Consider the following 20,657-nt stretch of genomic DNA (forward strand, 5'->3'; position numbering starts at 1 on the left):
CAGACGTGCCCAGAGAGGTGCAGATTCCAGCGCTAAACTCAGGGGAGCGGGACTTCCAGCCCAGGCAGATGAAGGTGTCGGGGTGGAAACGTCTGTGATGGCCCCTGGCGTTCAGGTTCCCCGTGCATTCACCTTACAGGTCTGCAGCACCTCCTGCCAACAGAAGGCCCCAAGCCGGTGTGACAGGATGATGTGTCCAGGGCTGCGTTGTGGCAGAGTCAGATACTAAGACACCAAACGATGCTCTGCGCCCCGGCCACCACCTTTGCTCAGCCTCAGGAAAACACAGTGTGGGGCAAAAACGATGGGGGCACACAGGACAACCAGGAGAACTGGTTTCCTTCCCCAGGCCCACTCTCACCGAGAAGGACGAGGAGAGGAGAGGGGAGGGGGTCGAGCCAGCGCCTTCACCTTCCCCCGCTCCGGGGTCAAGCACCCTGTTAAGCTGAGACACTGAGAACCTACAGGCAGCTGTGTCGGGTGGTGGAGATGTTAACTAGCACGGTCGTGGTGAGCTTTCCACGATGCAGACACCTATCAAGACAGCAAGTTGTACATCTTAAGTGTATATATTTTTTATATGTCGAAGATATCTGAATAAAACTTAAAAAGAAACAACGAAGAGCCTGGGGGAGTCTGGCTGTCCTGAGAGCAGCAGTCAGGCAAACAGATCCTGCGCCAGCAGAAGTGGGGAGAGCCAGAGGAAGCATCCAGAGACGCTCAGGGCGCACGTGGCCTGAACGAGACCCAAATGTCCCCGGGTGTCAACGTGGGGACGAGAGGTGGACGGCAGGCAGGGCCGGGCACACACTCCAGGCCTCAGTAAGGAAGGACCTGGGCACAGGGAGGGAGCTGCGGCCGAGAACTTGGGGGGACCTCCGGTCAGGACCTGGTAGCTCCCACAGACCTGCAGGTCATCACCGGCCAGGTCTGGAACAGGAAATCCTCCCTCAGCACCTGGAGACGCCCGGGACAGAAATGGAAGAGAGACATCCCCCCCTGGCCTGTGGCCGCTGGAGCCCGGACAGCATCCCTGAGGAAGAGGGTGATGGACCCCTAGGGCAGGAGTTTACACTCAGCTCTAAGTGAGTTAATAATTGACCTGAAAGCTTTCTAAAGGGGACGGGGGAAAGCCTGGGCTGGGAGAGGTGGGACGGGAGGCACCCAGCAGGTCAGACAGAGGTTTAGAATCAGAAATGATTGTCATGACTCGAAATGCTTTTGCCACCAGGGTCCTGCGGGGGCCACTGTCTCCTGATAATCTCTCCATCTCAAGAGCCTGACCTCAATCACATCTGCAAACTCCCTTTGCCACATGAGGTAACCTGGTCACAGGTTCTGGGATCAGGCTGCGAGCATCCTTCCGAAGCCGTCGCTCCACTGGCTGTGCAGGTCTTCCTCCAATAAGGTATTTCTGACACTGTCGTGTGTGGTGTTATATTTGAAATTAACTTGCAAGTGGTTGGCTGCTGAGACACAAAATATGCAACTGATATTTGTAGCTTGATTGTATTAGCCTGGGTTCTCCAGAGAAACAGAACCAATGGGGTATGATAAAAGCTGAGAAGTCCCAAAATTTGATACACTGGCTGATCCTTTACTAAGAGTTTCTGCATCTACTTAGTGAAGGATGTGCTTTTTTCTTTCCGCATGTAATGTTTCTGCTCCTGTTTGGTGTCAGGGTAACGCTGAGTCAGGAAGAGGCCCTTCCTCTTCTGTTTTTCTGTAAGGGCTTGCATGGAATTCGTTTTATTTCATCATTAAATATTTGGTAGAACTTACTATTGAAGCCATAAGTACCTGGAGTGTTCTTTGTGGGCAGGGTTTTGACTACCTTCCTTTAATAAATAAATAGGTATATTCAGGTTACCCATTTCTTCTTGGGGTGAGTTTTGGCAGTTTCTGTCTTTCGTGGAATTTATTCATTTCATCTAAGTTACCAAATTGTTGCTCATGATATTTCCTAATTATCCTTTAAATGTCTGTATCAGCAACAGTACCATGTATTCTTTGGTCCATATTATTTGTAATTTGTGTCTCTTGTCACTTAAAAAAATTATGGCTTGTTTTCCAAAACTACCTATTAGTGTCTGATTTTTCTCTGTGAATTTTTGTTTCGGTTTCAGTGATCTGCTAATACATGAAGCATTGCCTTCATTCTGCATACTTTTAGTATTATCTGCTCTTCTTTTTCTACTTCCTTTACGTGGGAGTTGAGGTCATTGATTTGAGGTCTTCGTTTTTCTTAATATAGGCATTCAACACAATAAATTTGCCTCTGAGCTCTGCATTAGCTGTATCCCACAAGTTTTGAAGCGTATCTTCATATCCTGCAGGTAAAATTTTCTGTCTCATCTTGTGACTTCCTCCTTGACCCATGTGTTGTTTAGAAATGTTTTGTCGAATTTCCAAATGGTTGAGAATATTCCAGGTATCTTTCTTTTTTTTTCATTATTGAAGTACAGTCAGTTACAGTTTGTCAGTTTCTGGTGTGCAGCACAATGTTCCAGTCTCGCATATACAGACATATATTCATTTTCTTATTCTTTTTCATTAAATATATTGAATACAGTTCCCTGTGATACACAGAAGAAATTTGTTTTTAAATCTATTTTTATGCATAGTAGTTAATATTTGCAAATCTCGAACTCCCAAATTTACCTCTTCCCAACCCCTTCCCCCCAGTAACCATAAGATTGTTTACTATGGCTGCAAGCCTGTTTCTGTTTTGTAGATGAGTTCATTTGTGTCTTCCTTTTTCTTTTTTTAGATTCCACACATAAGTGATATCATATGGTATTTTTCTTTCTCTTTCTGGTTTACTTCACTTAGTATGACGAACTCCAGTTGCATCTATGTTGCTGCAAATGGCATCATTTTATTCTTTTTTATGGCTGAGTAGTATTCCAGTGTATAAATATACCACAGCTTCTTTATCCAGTCATCTGTCACACCCACCCACTCCACCGTCTGGTCCTTGTGGGCATCTGGGCTTGAGATTCCTGGATAAATCTTGGATTTGCATTTTTAAAACCCTAAGGTTCTGTCACTTTCCCCCTTGGCTTTATCCTGAGTTATTTAGGGATTAACCAAAAGACAAAGGGGAAAGCAGGAGGCTCTTGAAGGCTCTTCTTCTTCTTCCAAGCTCTCCTCACCTGGAGCTGAGACTAAGGAGGTAGAGGTGGAGTTGGGGGGCAGGGTAGGGAAGAGGAGGGGCAGACACAGGTTGTGAAGATTAAGGAAAAGTCCCGAGGGTGGCAGGCCAGGCTGGGCTCTCAGAGGGGTGAGGGTCAGCTGGGGATTCCCGTGGGGCAAGTGGCCGTGGATCAAGAAGCTGCTTCACCTGGGGCAGCTGGCTTTACGAACGTGTCATCCCAGTTGGCTGCTGTCCTGCTGACGTGGGAACACTGGTCCCAGCTGCTGGGAATGTTCACCCAGGGTGGAGTTCCTATCCTCACCATCTGTTCCTGGGGCCTCCCTGTCCATCTCCTTAATGCCTTGGTGTGATGAGGAGAAAACAAAGAAAAGAGAACAAACTTTTGAGAAAAACAACTTGTTTTTCTGAGTTGCTGCCAGAGCATTTTACTGTGTGATAACTCTACTCCCACCCAGAGTCTGGGCATTCAGATACGGATGGAGTGGAGGATGCTACGTTCCCGCTCTGCTCTTCCTGGGGCACCTCATAGGGGAAAGGTGCTTTCTGCCCTGCTCTGTCTCCTGCCCGCAGTGACCTGGGACGGAGCGCTGCCTTTCCCTGGAGTCACTGCGCCCCCTTGCTTCTGGGATCTGTAAGTGATCAAGAATCTTGTGACTCTACTTCCTTAGTGTGGGTGTACTGAAACTTCGCCTTCAGTCATCAAAACGACCCCAGTGGGTTTCACTTCCCCAAAGTGGGAGCTCAGACACCGATGGAGCTCCCTGCCGACTGACCCCACACGGGTGGCTGGTACCACCTCGCTCAGCAGGTTATAATCTTCGTATTTTTAATCTGTGACACCAGCCCTGGCTTCCCAACACATCTGGCACCCTGCCTTGGCAGACGGTTGGGCTGAGTGCCATAGATGACATTTCTCTGAACGCTTCAACTCTATCTTTCCTCAACATTTTTAGCTCACAACTTTCTCAACATCCATCTTAGGTAGTTTACAAAGGACAACGTAGTCTGTATCACACATTGCATATCACATCTGTAACCCTGACTGAGCATTTGTTATATGTCGGGCATTGTTCAGAATGCTTTCACTCACATTTAATTTTCGCAGCCTAAGGGGTGGGTCCTATTATCGCCATATGTGCAGAACTGGAGAGAACGTGGTTTCAAAGGCAATTAAAAAGTCAACATTCCAAACCAAATCAAACAAAAACAAACATGAAGACACGGAACAGAAGAGTGGTTACCAGAGGGGAAGGGATGGGGGAGGGAGAAACAGGTAAAAAAAATGCCAACTGTACAGTAATGGATAGAAACTACATTTTTGGCGGTGAGCAGGCTGTAGGGTGCACAGAAGTAGAAGTGGGACATTGTACTCATGAAATTTACAGTGTTAATCACGTTACTGCAATAAAATAGAAAGTAAAAGTTCCAAAATAACTTCGAGTTAAAGAATAACAAAACTTGAAATGACTGTGAAAAACACACTCTCCTCCGGCATGTTTAAATCTTTAAAATTCAAACTCCATGACATAGATTAATTTTTCAACTACAAAAGTGATGAAATTCTGGTTATGAGGCTGTGAATGAATATAATTGAGTCGTCAAGAAGTGGATTGGTCTCCTGGAGATTTTTTTGCTAACAAAGACCTGTCACAGGGAAGAAAGTAAGGGGTGATTTTCCCCAAGAGCAGTCAAGCTTTTGTGTCCTCGAAGGTAGGGCTCTCCCATCCCAGGGATGCAGTTTATAGATTGTTGATTTGCTTGGTGTTCATTTGTTTCTTTGACTTCAGGGTACCAGGGAGGCTGACCCAGTCTCTGGAGGAAGACATCGGCTAATTCAGAGCATCTGCCGAGCTTGTCTGTGAGGCTGTGCAAGAAGTGTTGTGATGAGAATGGCGGTGGAGCCCCCAGAAGGAAGTCAGGTGGATTTGCTGAGACCAGAGGCAGGAGGGTGGGTCTGGACAACGACCATCCAGAAATAACCAAGATGACACAGTTCGCAGGCCTCCCTCTACTTTTCCTGGCAGAACCCAAGGGACAGGAAGAGAATCATTGGCCACTGGGGCTGTGGAAAGGGGTAAAGGGAAGAATGATAACGATTGTTGTTGGTCTTGGCAAGTGAAGACCTGGAGCCTGACAGGAAGATTTACACAAATAAGAAAATGTACTTTTTATGCTTAGAGCCAATGTTTGTCTTTCTGCTCTTTGGCAAGACTCCTTAGGTGAGTGGACTAGTTTCTTTCAGTCTCTCCACCTCGGTTTTACTGCCTGGGTTTCCCCAGGTTGGCTGCAGCAGCTGGGTACTTTTCGCCGACAGGACAGGCATCTCCAGCCTTAGTTCCCAAGTCGGTATCTCCCAAAGCCAAGTGCGCCCTCCCGCGGTGAGCGGTGGGATGCACCCCCCCCAACCTCCCCAGTCTGGGAACTGGTTACGCCTGGTTCCTAAATGCTCCCGGAGTCTTCCTGCTGCCCTTCATGAGTCTGGAACTACCATACAGCCCAACAACTCCACCCCTGGGTAAACTCTCAAAAAAACCAATGTGTACACGGAAGCTTATACGTGAATGTTCATAGCAGTGTTGCTCACAACAGCCAAAAACTGGAAACAGCTCAAATATCCATGAATTGCTGAAAAAATAAACAAAATGTGGGATGTCTATTTAGTGAAACATTATCCAGTCACAAAGAGGGATCAAGATACACCCTAAAACCATGGATGATGAACTTTGAAAAAGTGATGCTGACTGAGAGAAGCCAGACGCAAAAGGACATATTGAAAGAGTCCATTTTATGTGAAATATTCAGAACAGGCAAATCTGTGGGGAAAGAAAGATGGGAGGTTACCAGGGACTAAGGAGAGGAAAGTGGGAGTAACTCCTAAAAGGTACCGGGTTCCTTCTGAGGGTGGTGGAAATATTCCAGAATTCAATGGTAGTGATGGTTGCACAGCATCTTGAATTAAAAAACCCTGAATTATACGCTATAAAATAGAATTTCCTGTTATAGGAATTATATCTTAATGTAAAAATTCAAGAGTTTAAAGCAAGAAGGAGGAAGGGGGGTGCAGAATAATCCATTAGCCTTTGTCCACACTCTCCCCTTCTTGGTGGCTCAGTGTGACGTTACCCTCCCATTGTGAGGTTCCGCTGTCTGTCCCCCTCCAGAGGACCGCCTGTGGCTGAAAACCCCACTACCAGGCATCATCCTTCCTGACCTCACAGCCTTGTCCTCAACTGCAGCTGTGCTCAGAGCAGTGACCAATGACCAAGCTCCCCAGCCCTGTAAGGACCCTCTGATTTAGGGCCCCTGAATGAACCCCCAGGGCAGGAATCCAGCTGCTCTGCAGCCAGGTCATTTCTTTTGGCCTGAGAAGATGGGCCTTGGACTTTGTTCTCAGAAATAGAGAGACCATATTGCTATAGGAAGAAGTGTGTCACCCCAAAAAGATGTGTTGAAGCCGTAACCCCCAGCAACTCAGAAAGTGCCCTTACTGAACACAGGGTCTTTGCAGAGGCCATCAAATTAAATGAGGCCATGAGGATTAAGCAGTGGGGGCTCCTCATCCAATGACTGGTGTCCGTTTGAAAAGGAGAAATTTGGACAGAGACACACACAGAGGGAAGGCAAAGTGAAGACACCAGGGAGACGCCAGGTACCTAACGGCAGTGATGCCCTTACGAACCCAAGAGCAACCAAGAATCACCAGCAAACTCCAGAAAGCTGGAAGAGGCAACAAGGACCTTCCCCCAGCGCCGTCAGGGAGAGCACGGCCCTGTGGACACCCGGACCTCGGCCTCCTGGCCTCCAGAACTGCGATTCAGTTCCTGCCGTTTTAAGCCACCTACATTTTGGTACTTTGTTATGGCGGCCCCTGGAAACTACCACTCGTTCATAAGCACAGGGTTGTTGGGGTGTGAATGGCAGAAATTCACACGTGTTAAAAAAGCAGCTCTCTGTACCACTCACAAAAAGGAACAAACTACTGACACACAGCAACTTGCATGCATCTCAAGGGCATTACACTGAGTTAAAAAAAAAAAAAGCCTAGAAGGGAGAAACTGTGTGCTCCCATTTACTAAACGTTATTCAAATGACAAGATGGTAGAGCCGGAGAAAAGATCAGTGGTTGCCAGGGCTTAGAGAGGGTGAGAGGGAAGGCGGCTGGGACTCAAAGAGCAGTAGCGCCAGGGGTCCTGGGGACAGAGAGTTCCGTGTCTCGGGAGCAGTGGTCACAGACGTCTCCATGTGTGACCAGGCTGCACAGAACTACACTCCCACACTCCGGCGAGTGCGTGGGAAACGGACGCCACCTGGGTAAGGCTTGTAGGTTGCATCCGTGGCAGTTCCCAGGTTGTGCTATCATTTGTCCTGGAGTTATTCAAGACGCCACCACTTGGGGGAACGAGACTGAAGCCCAGAGACGTCCCAGCTTGCCTCATTTCAGTCCTAGGACTGGGGATTTCTGCTTGTGCCTCCGCAGTTTTCTCATCACACACCCGCTTCTCAGTAATGTCAAGCTTCACTGGAGATCCCAGGAAAGGAAAAAAGCCACCTGCAAAGCAGCAGGATGGGCGACGAGGCCGACTCCTCTACGGCAAGGAACTAAGGCACCGGGTGGATAACCGTCGAGTCCGCCCGACCACGGGCCCCTTTCAAACACTTTGAATTTTCTCGGGGAAGAAAGGTGCAGCTGGAGTCAGACAAGAGGCGGTGCAGGGAGCCGGTGAGGTCTTGGCAGGCGCCCTGGGCTGCGCTCCAGCTTCGCGCGCACCGGGCAGGTGCCCCGGCCAGCCGCGACGCGGAGACACCCCCGCTGTCACCCACAGTCACCAGCCCGGACCGGCGGGGCGCAGGGCCACTCGTCCGCCAGCTCCTGGTCGGGGACAGTCGAAGTCAGAGCGACAGGTGAAGACAAGTGAGGGGAGGTGACCGAGGGGAGGCGAGCCGGGTGTGACGCCCACCAGCCGTTTTGATGGGAAGGAGTTTGCGTCTCGACAGCTTCGCCCACTCCCTCAGCGCGGGGACCCGGGGCGGAAGGGGCTGCTGGGGTCACCAGGAGCGAGAAGGGAAAGGCGGGGGAGGTCCCCGGGCCTCCGCAGGGCACAGTCCGGGTCCCCGTCCCGCGCGGCCGGTGGAGCTGCGGGGACCGGGCGGCGGCGCGGGGGTCACGGCGCCGCCGGGGCTTTTTCCAGGGGAGGGGGTGGGGATGCTGAGTCACGGATCTGTCACCGCGTCTCACCTCTTTCCAGCCCTCGGGGGCCAAAGCAAAAGCGAAAGCGAATGCGGCTCGCGGGACGGCCGGTCCCGGAGCTGCGGCCGCCGCCTCCTCCCGGGCGGTGGGCATCTGCGCGCGCCGGCGGCGGGGCGTCCCGACCCGGGCGAGCCCGCGAGGCGGCGGGCGGGGCGCGGCCGAGGTCGGGCCATGGCCGGGCCGCCCCGGGGCTGCGGGGCCGGCGCCCTCCCCGCGCTGCTGCTCCTGCTGCTGCTGCTGCTGCTGCTCGGGCCGCCGGCGACGCCGGGTAAGGAGCGCGCGGCTGGCGGGCGGGGACGCGGCGTCGGGCAGGGGGAGACCCCGAGGACGCGGGCGTGCGCCCGCGCGCCGGGGACTCGTGGAGGGACGCGGGGACGGTCGGCTCGGGGCCCCGCGCCCCACCGCCCGGCTCGCCTGGCCACCCAAGGCAGGGAGCGAGTGGCCCCGCTTTTCATTCCACTTTTGCCCCCATTTCCGAGGCGAAGGGAAGAAGCCGGGCTTTGCAATGCGGGCTTCGGGTTGGGAGTTTCACTGAGGTTCCGAGAAATGCGTGAGGCCCCCGAGGAAGGCGGTGCGCGTGCCAAGCGGCAGGCAGTCCCCGCGGGGTCCGAGGAAAACCGCCCATCTGTTTACGTGTAGCGACCGCGTGCGGACGGCGCGCGTCCCGGAGGAGAGAAGACGTGTTGGCAGGTTGCGCCCGGGGGGACCTGGCTCCGACCCGAGTCCTCAGCGTTCGGAAACCCCGAGAGCGCGCGGGGTGGGGGCAGCCCGGAGCCCGCGCTCCCAGGCGCAGCGGGGAGAACGAAGTCGGCGAAGGCCGGGCGCGTTTGGGAAGAGTGAGTCGCACGGATGTCATCTCAACAGAAGACTCGAATGAGTGTCCCGTAGGTTGTAGGTTTTCCCAGGAGCCAGACAAGAGGGGGGAGAAAGGAGATGGATCTGGCTCTGTCCCCTCTGGCGCTCCTTAATCTTTTTACAACCAGGGAGTTCTCTGAGGACCTGATGAAAGCAAGGAACCCTTGCCCAGAAAATGCGCGAATGCACATACTGACAAAACTTGTGTTGAATTTTGAGGTGAGGGACCGCAAAGACCAGCCATGGACTCCAGGAGATAGTAATCCCACCGTGTGTGTGTGTGTGTGTGTGTGTGTGTGTGTACGGCAAGACTCCTAATAACAGTTCACATCTAGTGAGGCCAGCTGCCCACTTCTCCACAGGAGCCATCCATCACAGTAGCTGCCGGCGGGCTTGGTGTGAGCCCCAGAGCTCTGCAGGCTTTTGCGAAGCTTTATTTCCCCGAGGCTGTGTTAGCCCGCGTCCCACATGACCCCTGGGGAGATGCCGGGATGGCCCGAGCGCTGGGGCGACTCTGGTGGACCGTGTGAGAGTGGAAGGCAGCTTTAGTCAGAAGCCAGCAAAGGGGAGCCTTCTGCTTCAAAGCGCAGAGAGGACCACCACATGCAAGTTCTCTAAAGTTCACCCAACTCTGTCTCCCAGGCGTCCACCGTCTGCTTTCCGTAGGGTCATTGCATTTTCTAGAACTTTATAGAAACGGAGTCAGGGTGTACTCTTTCTTGCCTGGCTTTCTTTTCACTCATAATAATTATTCTGAGACTTCTCCAGCCGTGTAACTCGTACGAACAGTTCATTCTTCTTTATTACCAGATACTATTGTATGGCATAGATACAGCATTATTTTAATCCAATCACTTGTTAGTGGATATGTATTTGGATTGTTTCTGGGTTTTAACTATTATATATAAGGTTGTTATGAACATTCACATATAGGTTTTATGTGGACATAGGTTTTCGTTACTCTTGGGTAGAGAACGTGGCTAGAAATGGAATGGCTGGATCACATGACATGTGTATTTAATTTTTTTTAATGCCAAACCCTTTTCCAAAGTAATTATGCTCTTTTACATTGTCCCCAGCAGTGTGTGAATTCCAGTTCCTCCACATCCTTGGCAGAGCTTGGTACTGCCATTCTTTTTTTTTTTTTTTGACTTAAAAAAAATTTTTTTTCCAGCTTCACTGAGATATATGTAACTGATGTATCACATTGTGTACGTTTAAGGTGCACAAGGTGATGATCTATGTACACATTGTGACATGCTTACCACAGTAAGATTAGTTAACACATTCATCATCTCATACAGTTGCCAAAAAAATTTTTAGGTGCATGTGGCTTGTCTATCTTTTCCATTGTTCCCATTCTAATGGATGTGTAGTGGTCTCTCATTGTTTCAATTTGCATTTTCCCAATAACATTATGTTAAGCATCTCTTTTTCTGCTTCTTTGCCATCAAAATGTCTTCTTTTGGTAACGTATCTGGTTAAACATCCTGTCCTTTAAAAAACGAAGTTGTTGAATTATTAATGAGTTTTGAGAATTCTTTTCTGTTCTGGATACAAGTCCTTTATCGGATATATGCTTTATAAATATTTTTCTCAGAGTCTGTGGCTTGTCTTTTCATTCTCATGACAGTGTCTAATGGAGAGCAGAAAATTTTACTTTTGATGAAGTTCAACTTCATAATTTGTTCTTTTATGTATTGTGCTTTCAGTGTCATATCTAAGAAATCTTTGCTTAACTCAGGGTTACAAAGGTTTTCTTCTAGAAGTTTTATAGCTTAGGATTTACATTGATGCCTGCGATTCATTTTGAGTTAGTTTTTCACATATTGTGAAGTATGGACTGAAGGTTTTGTATTGGTTTGGTTTCAGGTTTTATTGCATATGGATATACAATTGTTTCAGCACCATTTGTTGAAGAGATGATCTCTACTGAATTATTCTGACACCTGTTTTGAGCGTCAGCTGTTTATATGTGTTAGTTACTGTAGACATTAGTATGTGAAAATCAATTCTATTTCTACACATTAGTACTGACTAATTGCAAATTGAATTTTTTAAAAAAGCAAAATCATTTGCAATAGCATCAAAAAGAATGAAATACTTAGGGATGAATCTGGCAAAAGATGAGAAGTACCTGCTGAACATCACAAACCACTGCTGAAAGAAATTAAAGACAATCAAGTGGTGATATGTTAGGTTCATGGATTGGACAAATCAATATCATTAAGGTATCAATTCTCCCCAAATCAAAAATTCCAGTAGGCTTTCTTACAGAAATTGACAAACCAGTTCCCAAAATTCACATGGAGACACAAAAGCCCTAGTATAGCCAAAACAACTTTGAAAGAGAACTGAGTTGGAAGACCAGCGCTTCTGACTGCGATACTTACAAACTTACAGTGATCAGGACAGCGTGGTATAGGTGTAAAGATGGACAAAGGGCTAACAGAACACAGGGTGCCTGATGTCTTTATGTGAGCTTGGAAGCGAAGAGGATAACAGATGATTAGATTTGCTACTTGGTGGTGATCCAGCTCAGAAATTATACAGAGCAGCTCATTCCTTATGGCTAGCTGTGTGAATGGCACGATCTCAGATCTGTTCCTGTTAGTTTACAGCACTCATAGACACAGCAAGCTGTTGTCATCTGTTCTTACTCAACAGGCCAGATCTGGAGGGGAAACTCATTATCTTGGGTATGAGGTAATTTGCTTCTTAAAAATCCTCATAACCTGAAAGGCTGCAGGTGCTTTGCCAAATGCAGCTGGAGAAGGCAGTGCTTTGAAGATGAATATTCCTGCTCACCAGTTTGGGTTTTGTTGCACAGGGCGCTGCTGCACTTGAGGGTGGTTGTAAACCTTACATCTCTAAGCATTTTTTAAACCATTCTGCAGAATTCTGGGCAGTTTTGCCAAAACCTCCCCCCCCAATCATTTTTATTTAGTTATTACTGCTTTGTGCTGCTACTGAGAGCAAAAAAGTGATAGAAACTTAAATGCACAAATATGAGATTGTTGAAATCAACCTAAATTTTCAACACTGGAGGATTGCATAAATAAAACGGGGTTGCTTTCAACAGTGCGTACCATAAGATTCAGTTTTTACCAGAAGAGCTAGAAGTTGTCGTTGAGTAAATAGAGATATTATAGGTCGTGTGTGTGTCTGTCTGTGTGTGTAGTTGTCTGCCTTTTCTTACTTTTCTGTCATAATTAGAATTGCTTTTGTAATAAGAGGAAATAAGTAAAACTAGAAAATAAATAAGGCAAAAAAGATCTAGAATTTTGGAGGGTTTTTTATAATTCATTTTTAATTAATTATAGCTGATCTTGTTTGGCAGTGTTTTCATGGCTTTATAATTTTTGCAGATTGCTCCAAATTGGGTAAAGTCGTGTACATAACATTTGCGCATTCGACGCATACATTTTATAATCCTTCACAATTTGTTTAAATAATTCCTTATTGCTAGAGCTGTTTGTAGGCTTCCATTACCTCCCAGTGGTTGGATATTTAGGTTGTTTCAAAATGTCTGATGTTCTAAAAACCAGAGTCGGAATAACTGGATGAAAATTAGCTCTATAGAACAGAAAAGGCAAGGGGAGACCCCTTAAAGTCTCTTTAAAATGGCAGAAATGTTTGAGCATATTCTTTTTCAATCAAATCATCACATTGACAAACGTGCATTAGGCTAAATCACTTTTGTTGAATTGGTTTTTACCAAATAGTGGGTTCCTAAGTAAATAAATGTATAAAATCCCCTCGTTACACTCTTGGAGGCCCACGCATGTTACTCATTATACATGATGGGTGGTATCTGAATATTTCTACTTGGAGAGACTTGATTTTCTTCTGCGCAGTGGGGAGCTAATTAAGGGCTCCAGCAGGGGGAGATACAATCAGAGCTACATGGCCGAAGGGTCAGGGAGCAGGAAGGCAAGCTGGAGGCTTTTGCAATAGTTCCAGCAAGCGGTGATGAAATCCTGAACCAAGGCAGATTTCTTTCCTCTTGGGTCCTACAAGTCTAGAATGTATTTCATTCTTTCCCTGTTGTTGGCTGTTCAACCCTGTAGCCAAGTGTTCCAAGCCTTCAGAAGCCATAATTTAAGGACGTGAACTATGATGAATCCACCTACCCGCAACAGGTGGGTTGGGAAACTCAGCAAATGAGACTGAGACAGAGCAGAACTGATGGATTAAGGGCAATGACCTGGGGACAGAGGGCACTCACACTGAGTGCCAAAAGGAAATGTGTTGGCTCTGCTGGCATCTCAGCTAGAAAAACAATGAAGGAAAGTGGACAAATGCAGACACAGGGGCCTCTCTGCTTTTGATACATCAGTGTCACAATGAGCTTCTTGAAGGAAGAAACCACATCCTGTACTTACCTGTATCCCACCACACTCAGCACGCTGTGGGCGTTTAAGTGGCAGAGTCGGAGGAAGAAAATATTGGAATGGATTCGACTTTCCTTAAAGAAGGGAGGGGGCCTGCTAACCTGGTAACTTTTGAACTCTGGATGCAAGACCAGGCCAGAGCTACTTACTCATATTAGACTGTGTAAACTGGCTTGATAAAGAAGTCTGAGTCACGGGTTCTGGGGAGCAGACAGAGGTGTGGCCCTACACAGCTATTTTGGTGACTTTATTTAAATGAACGTTAGGACTTCTTATATATGGTTTCTGGCTACTTAAAAGGGTTTTCAAAGTCCCAGAGTCTTACATTTCCTCCCACTTCCATTCCTTCGTCCATTCCACCCTATGGATTCATCAGCCATTAACAAACTTCTGAAAACACCCATCACATACTGGCTTTGGCGCTGTGGGAGTACCACAGGAATACATTCACCACCTTTAAGGAGCTTACCGTATTGTAAACAAGGTGAGGCTTGCTTACACTGATTATCTAGGCAACAGTGTGATGAAAGAACATACAGCTAAGTTATCATCGAAGTACCAAAAGATGTGACTAAGGCCTCTGAAATGAAAGGTGATTGACACAATCAAATGTATTAGCTCCAGGGCACTCGTGAGAGAGTCTAGCTTTGTAAAGTCAGTTACTGGCCATCATGCGGCTGGATGGATTGGCTGCAGAATATTGATGCCCTTGGGTGTTCATATATCGATTATTCATGGATTTATCTACCCTTGAGGACTGTTGACAATGGAAAGCAGACTTCTTTCAGCAAAATGACAGAGTAGATATTCTGAAAAACTCCCCTGCTGAAAAAAAACACCCCGAAGTGATGAATAATACAGAACAAACATCTATTAAAATCCACAGGCAGTAAAATGTTATCAATTGTTTAAAGCAAAAATAATAATAATGTGTTGTGGTGCTTATATGGAGAAGCAAAATGTACGACAAAAATAGCACAAAGGCTAGGAGGAGAGAGATGAAAATATATTGTTACGGTTCTGATACTGTATGTGTGACGTGGTGGAACTTCACTTGAAGGCAGACTGTGACGAGGTAAAGGCATACAGTATACACCCTAAAGCAACTACTAAAATAATACAACAAAGACTTACAGTTATTTAAGACAACAAAGGAGATAAAATGGAATCACTGAATTTCTGTGGAACCATCTCCATGGAAAATCCCATGAAATCTACAAAAATGCTATTGGAACAAGTGAGTTCAGCAAAGTTGCAGAATACACAATTAATTTACAACTACCAATATATAAAATACTAGCAACAAAAAATTAGAAATTGTAAGAAAAATGATGCCATTTGTGTTGGCACAAAAAATATGAAATACTTAGGAACACATCTGAAAAAAGATGTACAAAATTGGGACACTGAAAACCATAAAACATTTCTGAGATGAATTACTGAAGACTTAACTTCATCAAGAAGGACACCATGTTTATGGATATTGAGAAAACTTAATATTATTAAGATATAAGCTCTTCACCAACTTGACCTATAGATGTAATGCAATTCCAAACAAGCTTCCAGTAGGCTTTTTTTCTTTTCTGGTTAGAAACTGATGTACTGATTCTAAAACCCAGTAAAGAACCAAACTCAACTTTGAAAATGATTAGCCAAGTTAGAGGATTTATGCTTCCTGACTTCAAGACTTACTACAAAGCTACAGTAATCCAGACAGCATGGTATTGGTGTCAAGATGAACAAGTAGACGAACATATCAATGGAAGAGAACAGCAAATCCACAAATAACGTTCATTTAAATGAACGTTAGGACTTCATAAACCCACACATACTTGGTCCTAGCTCAGGATCTTGTGCCAGTACCCATGGAGGTCCGCTGCTGCTGCTGCTGGATGAGGAGAAGGAAGCTTTTTCATGTACAAAACCTGTTAAGATACCAGGGAGAGGCTGGCTGACATGAAAGGAAGGAACAATATAACTGAAACCTCCACCCTGAGAGCCAAGCACATAGGGCCGTCCTAAGACTGAGGCTGGACTAAGACAACAGAAGCCTTCCCTGCCCCCACCACATCCAGGCAAGCAAGCACCAACTAACAGGCACAGTAGTCAACTGCTCTCGGTGGGGTGGGCAAGAGAGTGTGAGATAATCTCCTGTGGTTTAGTCAGAGAAGGGCAGAAGACGAGGGTGGAGCAGGAACAGTGAAAAAAACCTTTGCCACTCCAGTTCTCACCCTAAGCACAAGATAAGACTAGAAGAAGTTGAAGCCCATGGTATTCTGAAGGTAACCATAGCAACAACAAAATCCAAACCCAATTCAACAGCTGACTAGATTAACTCAATCCCCCCCACACACTGCATCAGTTTCGCAGAAGCCTTCCCATTTTCAGGCATAGAAATTATTTATCTCAGTTTTACATATATAGTTCAGCATTCAATAAAAAATTGTGAGACACACAAAAAAGCAACAACAACACAGTCCCACTATCAAGAGACAAAGCAATAAACAAGACTTAGAGATGACCCAGAAATTGGAACTGTCAGACTAGAAGTAAAGGAATGATCATTAATATGTTAAATGCTCAGATGAAAAAGATGGACAGTGTTCACCAATAAAAGGGGAATTTCAGCTGAGAGGTAGAAACCATAAGAAAGATTCAAAAGGAAATATTGGAAATTAAAAAAAAATGGACATGAAGAAAGCCTTTGACAGGCTTATCAGAATACCTGACACAGCCAAGGAAAGAATTAGTAACCTTGAAGACAGGTCAATACAAATTACTCTAACAAACACCAAGAGAAAAAATAAGAGAGAAAAAAAAACACAGGACAGAGTATCCAAGAGCTGTGATACAATAGAAAATCATCTAATATATGTGTAACCAGAATTCCAGAAATGAGAGATTGAAGCAGAAAAAATATTTGAAGAGATAATAGTTGAGAATTTCCCCAAATTTATAAGTGATATTCAATCACAGATCCAGGAAGCTCAGAGGATAAATGCCACCGCCCCCCCCACCCAGAAAAATCCCTCATGCCTAGACATATCATATTCAAACTGCTGAAGAGCAAAGATAAAGAGAAATGATGACAAAGAGACGAAAGATACATTATGCATGAGAATTACAACAGACTTCTCATCACAAACTATGCACGCCATAAGAAAATGGAGTGACATCTTTATAGTGCTAATACAGAACAAAAACCGTCAAGCCAGAATTCTGTAACCAGGAAGAGTATCATGCAAAAATAAAGACTTTATCTGACAAACAAAAGGTGAAAGGATTCATGACCAGCAACCTTGTGCTATAAGAAACGTTAAATGGAGTTTTCTAGGCAAAAGAAATACAGTTCTAAACATAAATTTGTATCTACAAAGAGAAAAGCTCTGGAAATGGTTAAAATGGAAGAAAATAAAATATATTTGATCCTCTTCACCCCTCTGAAAGATGCTTAACTGTCTAAAGCAAAAATAGTAGCAAAGTATTGTGGGTTTATAGAATATATAAAAGTAAAGCGTATGACAGCAAAAAGAGGAGGGAGAAATTGTAAGTATGCACTGGTAAGGTTCTTAAACTATATGTGAGATGCTATAATACTGTTTGAAAGTAGCCTGTGATAAAATAAAGATGTATATTGTAAACCTTAGGGAAACCACTAAAAATAATTTAAAGTGGTGCATATAATAAGCCAATAGTAAAGATAAAATGGAATAATGATAATCAATCCAAAAGCAGGCTGAAAAGGAAAATGAAAAATGATCAAATGGAATAAATAGAAAGTAGCAAAATAGTAGGTTTAAATCCAACCACATCAATAATTATGTTCAATATAAGTGATCTACACACACCAATTAAAAAACAGAGATTGCAAGATTGGATTAAAAAACAAGACTCAACCACATGCTGACCACAAAATATTCACTTTGAACATAAAGGCAAAACTAGGTTAAAAGTAAAAGGATGAAAAAAGATATGCCATGCAAACAATAGGAAGAAGAAATCTGGAGCAGATGTATTAACAGCAGACGAGCACACATCAGAACAAGGAGTATCACCAGGGACAAAGAGGAACATTACAGATAACAAAGAGGTCAGTTCACTGTGAAGACACAGAATCCTATTTGTGTTTTCATCTACACAACAAAGCTTCAAAGTCATAAGGCAAAAATTGATAGAACTGAAAGGAATAAAACATAAATCCATGATTATGATTAGAGATTTCAACACTACTCTCTCAGCAACCAATAGAACTGATATAAGGGGAAGGGGAGTAAATACATACACGATTAGAACTTTAATTGGCATTTACAGAAGACCCTCCCTCCCCTCCAGCAACAACAAATACACACTGTCTTCAAATTCACGTGGGACGTTCACCAAGAGAGACCACAGCCTGGGCCATAAAGCAACAAATTTAAAAAGCTTTGAAGTTACACCAAGGATGCCCTTAACCACAATGGAAGTAAACTGGGAACAGCAACAACAACAGAACACCTCTGGAAGTCAAAAACAACTGTACATACAGGGAAAATTACAAGGTGACTGCAACCTATGGAAAAGTTCAGAAACCCTTGAGAAGATCATAAGTTTACACCTCAGTCTGACCTTTGGCACACAGACAGCCCACAAAATTTTGTTTAATTACAAAAAAAAAAGAAAAGAAGTAAACCCTAAGGTAGGGAGGAAACCTGATTTCCAGGGTCACCACATTATTAGATTCAAGTGTCCAGTTTCAACAAAAAGTCACAAGTTATAGAAAGAAAGAGGAAAGTATAACCCATTCAAAATATAAAGAAATAAATAAACAAATAAATAAATAACAGAAATTGTTCCTGAAAAAGACATGATGGCAGATATACTAGACAAAGACCTTTACATAACTGTCTTAAAGATACTCAAAGGACTAAGGAAAGGTGTGAGGAAAGTCAAGGAAAATGATGTATGAACAAAATGGAAATACCAACAAACAGAAAAACCAAAAAAGAAACCGAAAAGCAATTCTGAAGCTGAAAAGTACAATAACTCAAATGAAAATTTCACTAGAGAAATTCAAAGGCAGATGTGAACAACTAGCAGAAAGTATTAGCAAACTTGAAGATAGGACCACAGAAATTATCAAGTCTGAGAAACAGAAAGAAAAAAGATTGAAGAAAATTGATCAGAGCCAAAGGGACCTATGGAAACCATCAAGAGGACCCACATATGCATTGTGGGGGTCTCAGAAGGAGAAGCAAGAGAGAAGGAAGCAGAGAGAAACACACCAAAACTTATGGAACACAGAGAAAGTGGTACTATGGGGGAAATTTGTAGCTATAAACACTTACACTGAGAAACAAGAAAGATCTCAGATCAACAACCTAACTTTATACCTCAAGGAACTAGAAAAAGAACAAAATAATGCCAAAGCTGGCAGAAGGAAAGAAATAATAAAGGTCAAAGAAGAGACAAACAAAATAGAAAAATAACAGAAAACCAATGAAATCAAAAGTTGGTTCTTTGAAAAGATCAACAAAGTTGACTAACCTTTAGCTAGATGGACTAAGAAGAAACAGCCAAGACTCAAACTCTAAAATCAGAAATGAAAGTGGGGACATTACCACCAATTTTACAAAAATAATGAGGATTATGAGAGTATAATGAATAACTGTACTACCCAAAGTGATCTACAGATTTGGTGTAATTCCTGTCAAAATCCTAATGACATTTTTTGCAGAAATAGAAAAAAAAATCCTAAAATTCACATGGACTCTCAAGGGACCCTGAGTAGCCGAAACAATCTTGAAAGAGAAAAGAACAGGAACACTCACACTTCCTGATTTCAAAGCTTACTACCAAACTATAGTAATCAAAACAGTGTGGCATTGGCATAAAGACAGACATGTAAACCAATGGAATAGAATAGGGTGCCCCGAAATAAACCATTGCACATATGGACAAGTGATTTTTGACAAGGGTGCCAAGACCATTCAGTTGGGGAAGGCCAGTCTTTTCAACAAATGGTGCTGGGAAAACTGGATGTTCATATGCAAAAGAATGAACTTGTAATCTTACCCAACACATATATAAAACTTAACTCAGTAAGACCTAAACCAATGAAGTGCTTAGAAAAAAAAATAGGACAAAAAATTCACGACATTGGATTTGGCAGTGATTTCTTGGATGTGACACCAGAAGCACAGGTAACAAAAAAAAAAATAGGCAAATTGGACTTTATGAAAATTTCAAAATTTTGTGCATCAACAGAGTAAAACTCAACCTACAGAATGGAAGAAAATATTTACAAATCATGTAAGAGATTTATATGATAAGAGATTAATAGCCATATATAGAATCCTGAAACTCAACAACCAAAAAAAAAAAAATACGATTCAAAAATGGGTGGAGGACTTGAATATACATTTCTCCAAAGAAAATATAAAAATGACCAATGAACACATGAAAAGATTCTCAAAATCACTCATCACTAGGCAAATTAAATCAAAACTTTGGTGAGATATACCTCACACCCATCAGGATAACAGCTTAAAAAAAAGTAAGTATCGGCAAGGATGCAGAAAACTGGCACCACCGTCCACTGTTGATGGGAATGTAAGTACAGTCACTGTGGAAAACAGTATGGCAGCTCCTCAAAAAGTTAACAACAGACGTAGTGTACAATCCAGCAATTCCATGTCTGCATAGACACCCAAAAGAATGGAAAGTAGGGTCTCAAAGAGGTATCTGAACACCCACATTATACCAGTCACAGTAACTAAAACTTTACCCAGGTATCCATCAGGAGATGAACGGATGGTCAGAATGTGGTGTGAACATACAACGCCGTATTCTTCAGGGTTACAGAGGAAGGGGGTTTGGCAATATGCCACAATATGGAGTATGCCAGGAACATTATGCCAAGTGAAATAAGGCAGCTACAAAAGACAAAGACAGTTTTGAGCAGACTGTCTTTGCAGTCCCAAGGAAATGTCCGGTCTTGAGAGTCGCCATGTGGGGTTTGTGGTGA

General features: G+C 44.4%; 1 protein-coding gene across 3 annotated transcripts in view; it reads left to right on the forward strand.

Annotated features, from left to right (window-relative positions):
* The first annotated feature begins 7,738 nt into the window (after positions 1 to 7,738).
* IL15RA (interleukin 15 receptor subunit alpha) overlaps positions 7,739 to 20,657 on the forward strand; it is a 36,112-nt gene continuing 23,193 nt past the window's right edge. For all 3 annotated transcript variants that reach the window (XR_012067299.1, XM_072955286.1, XM_072955287.1), the window contains exon 1: positions 7,739 to 8,673. Coding sequence is in view for 2 of the 3 variants with exons in the window: in XM_072955286.1 (XP_072811387.1) it covers positions 8,127 to 8,673 (547 nt within the window). In the remaining variant the exon portion in view is untranslated. The remainder of the gene's footprint in view (positions 8,674 to 20,657) is intronic.

Source organism: Vicugna pacos, chromosome 35, assembly GCF_048564905.1.
Source record: "Vicugna pacos chromosome 35, VicPac4, whole genome shotgun sequence".
Taxonomy (NCBI): Eukaryota; Metazoa; Chordata; class Mammalia; order Artiodactyla; family Camelidae; genus Vicugna; species Vicugna pacos.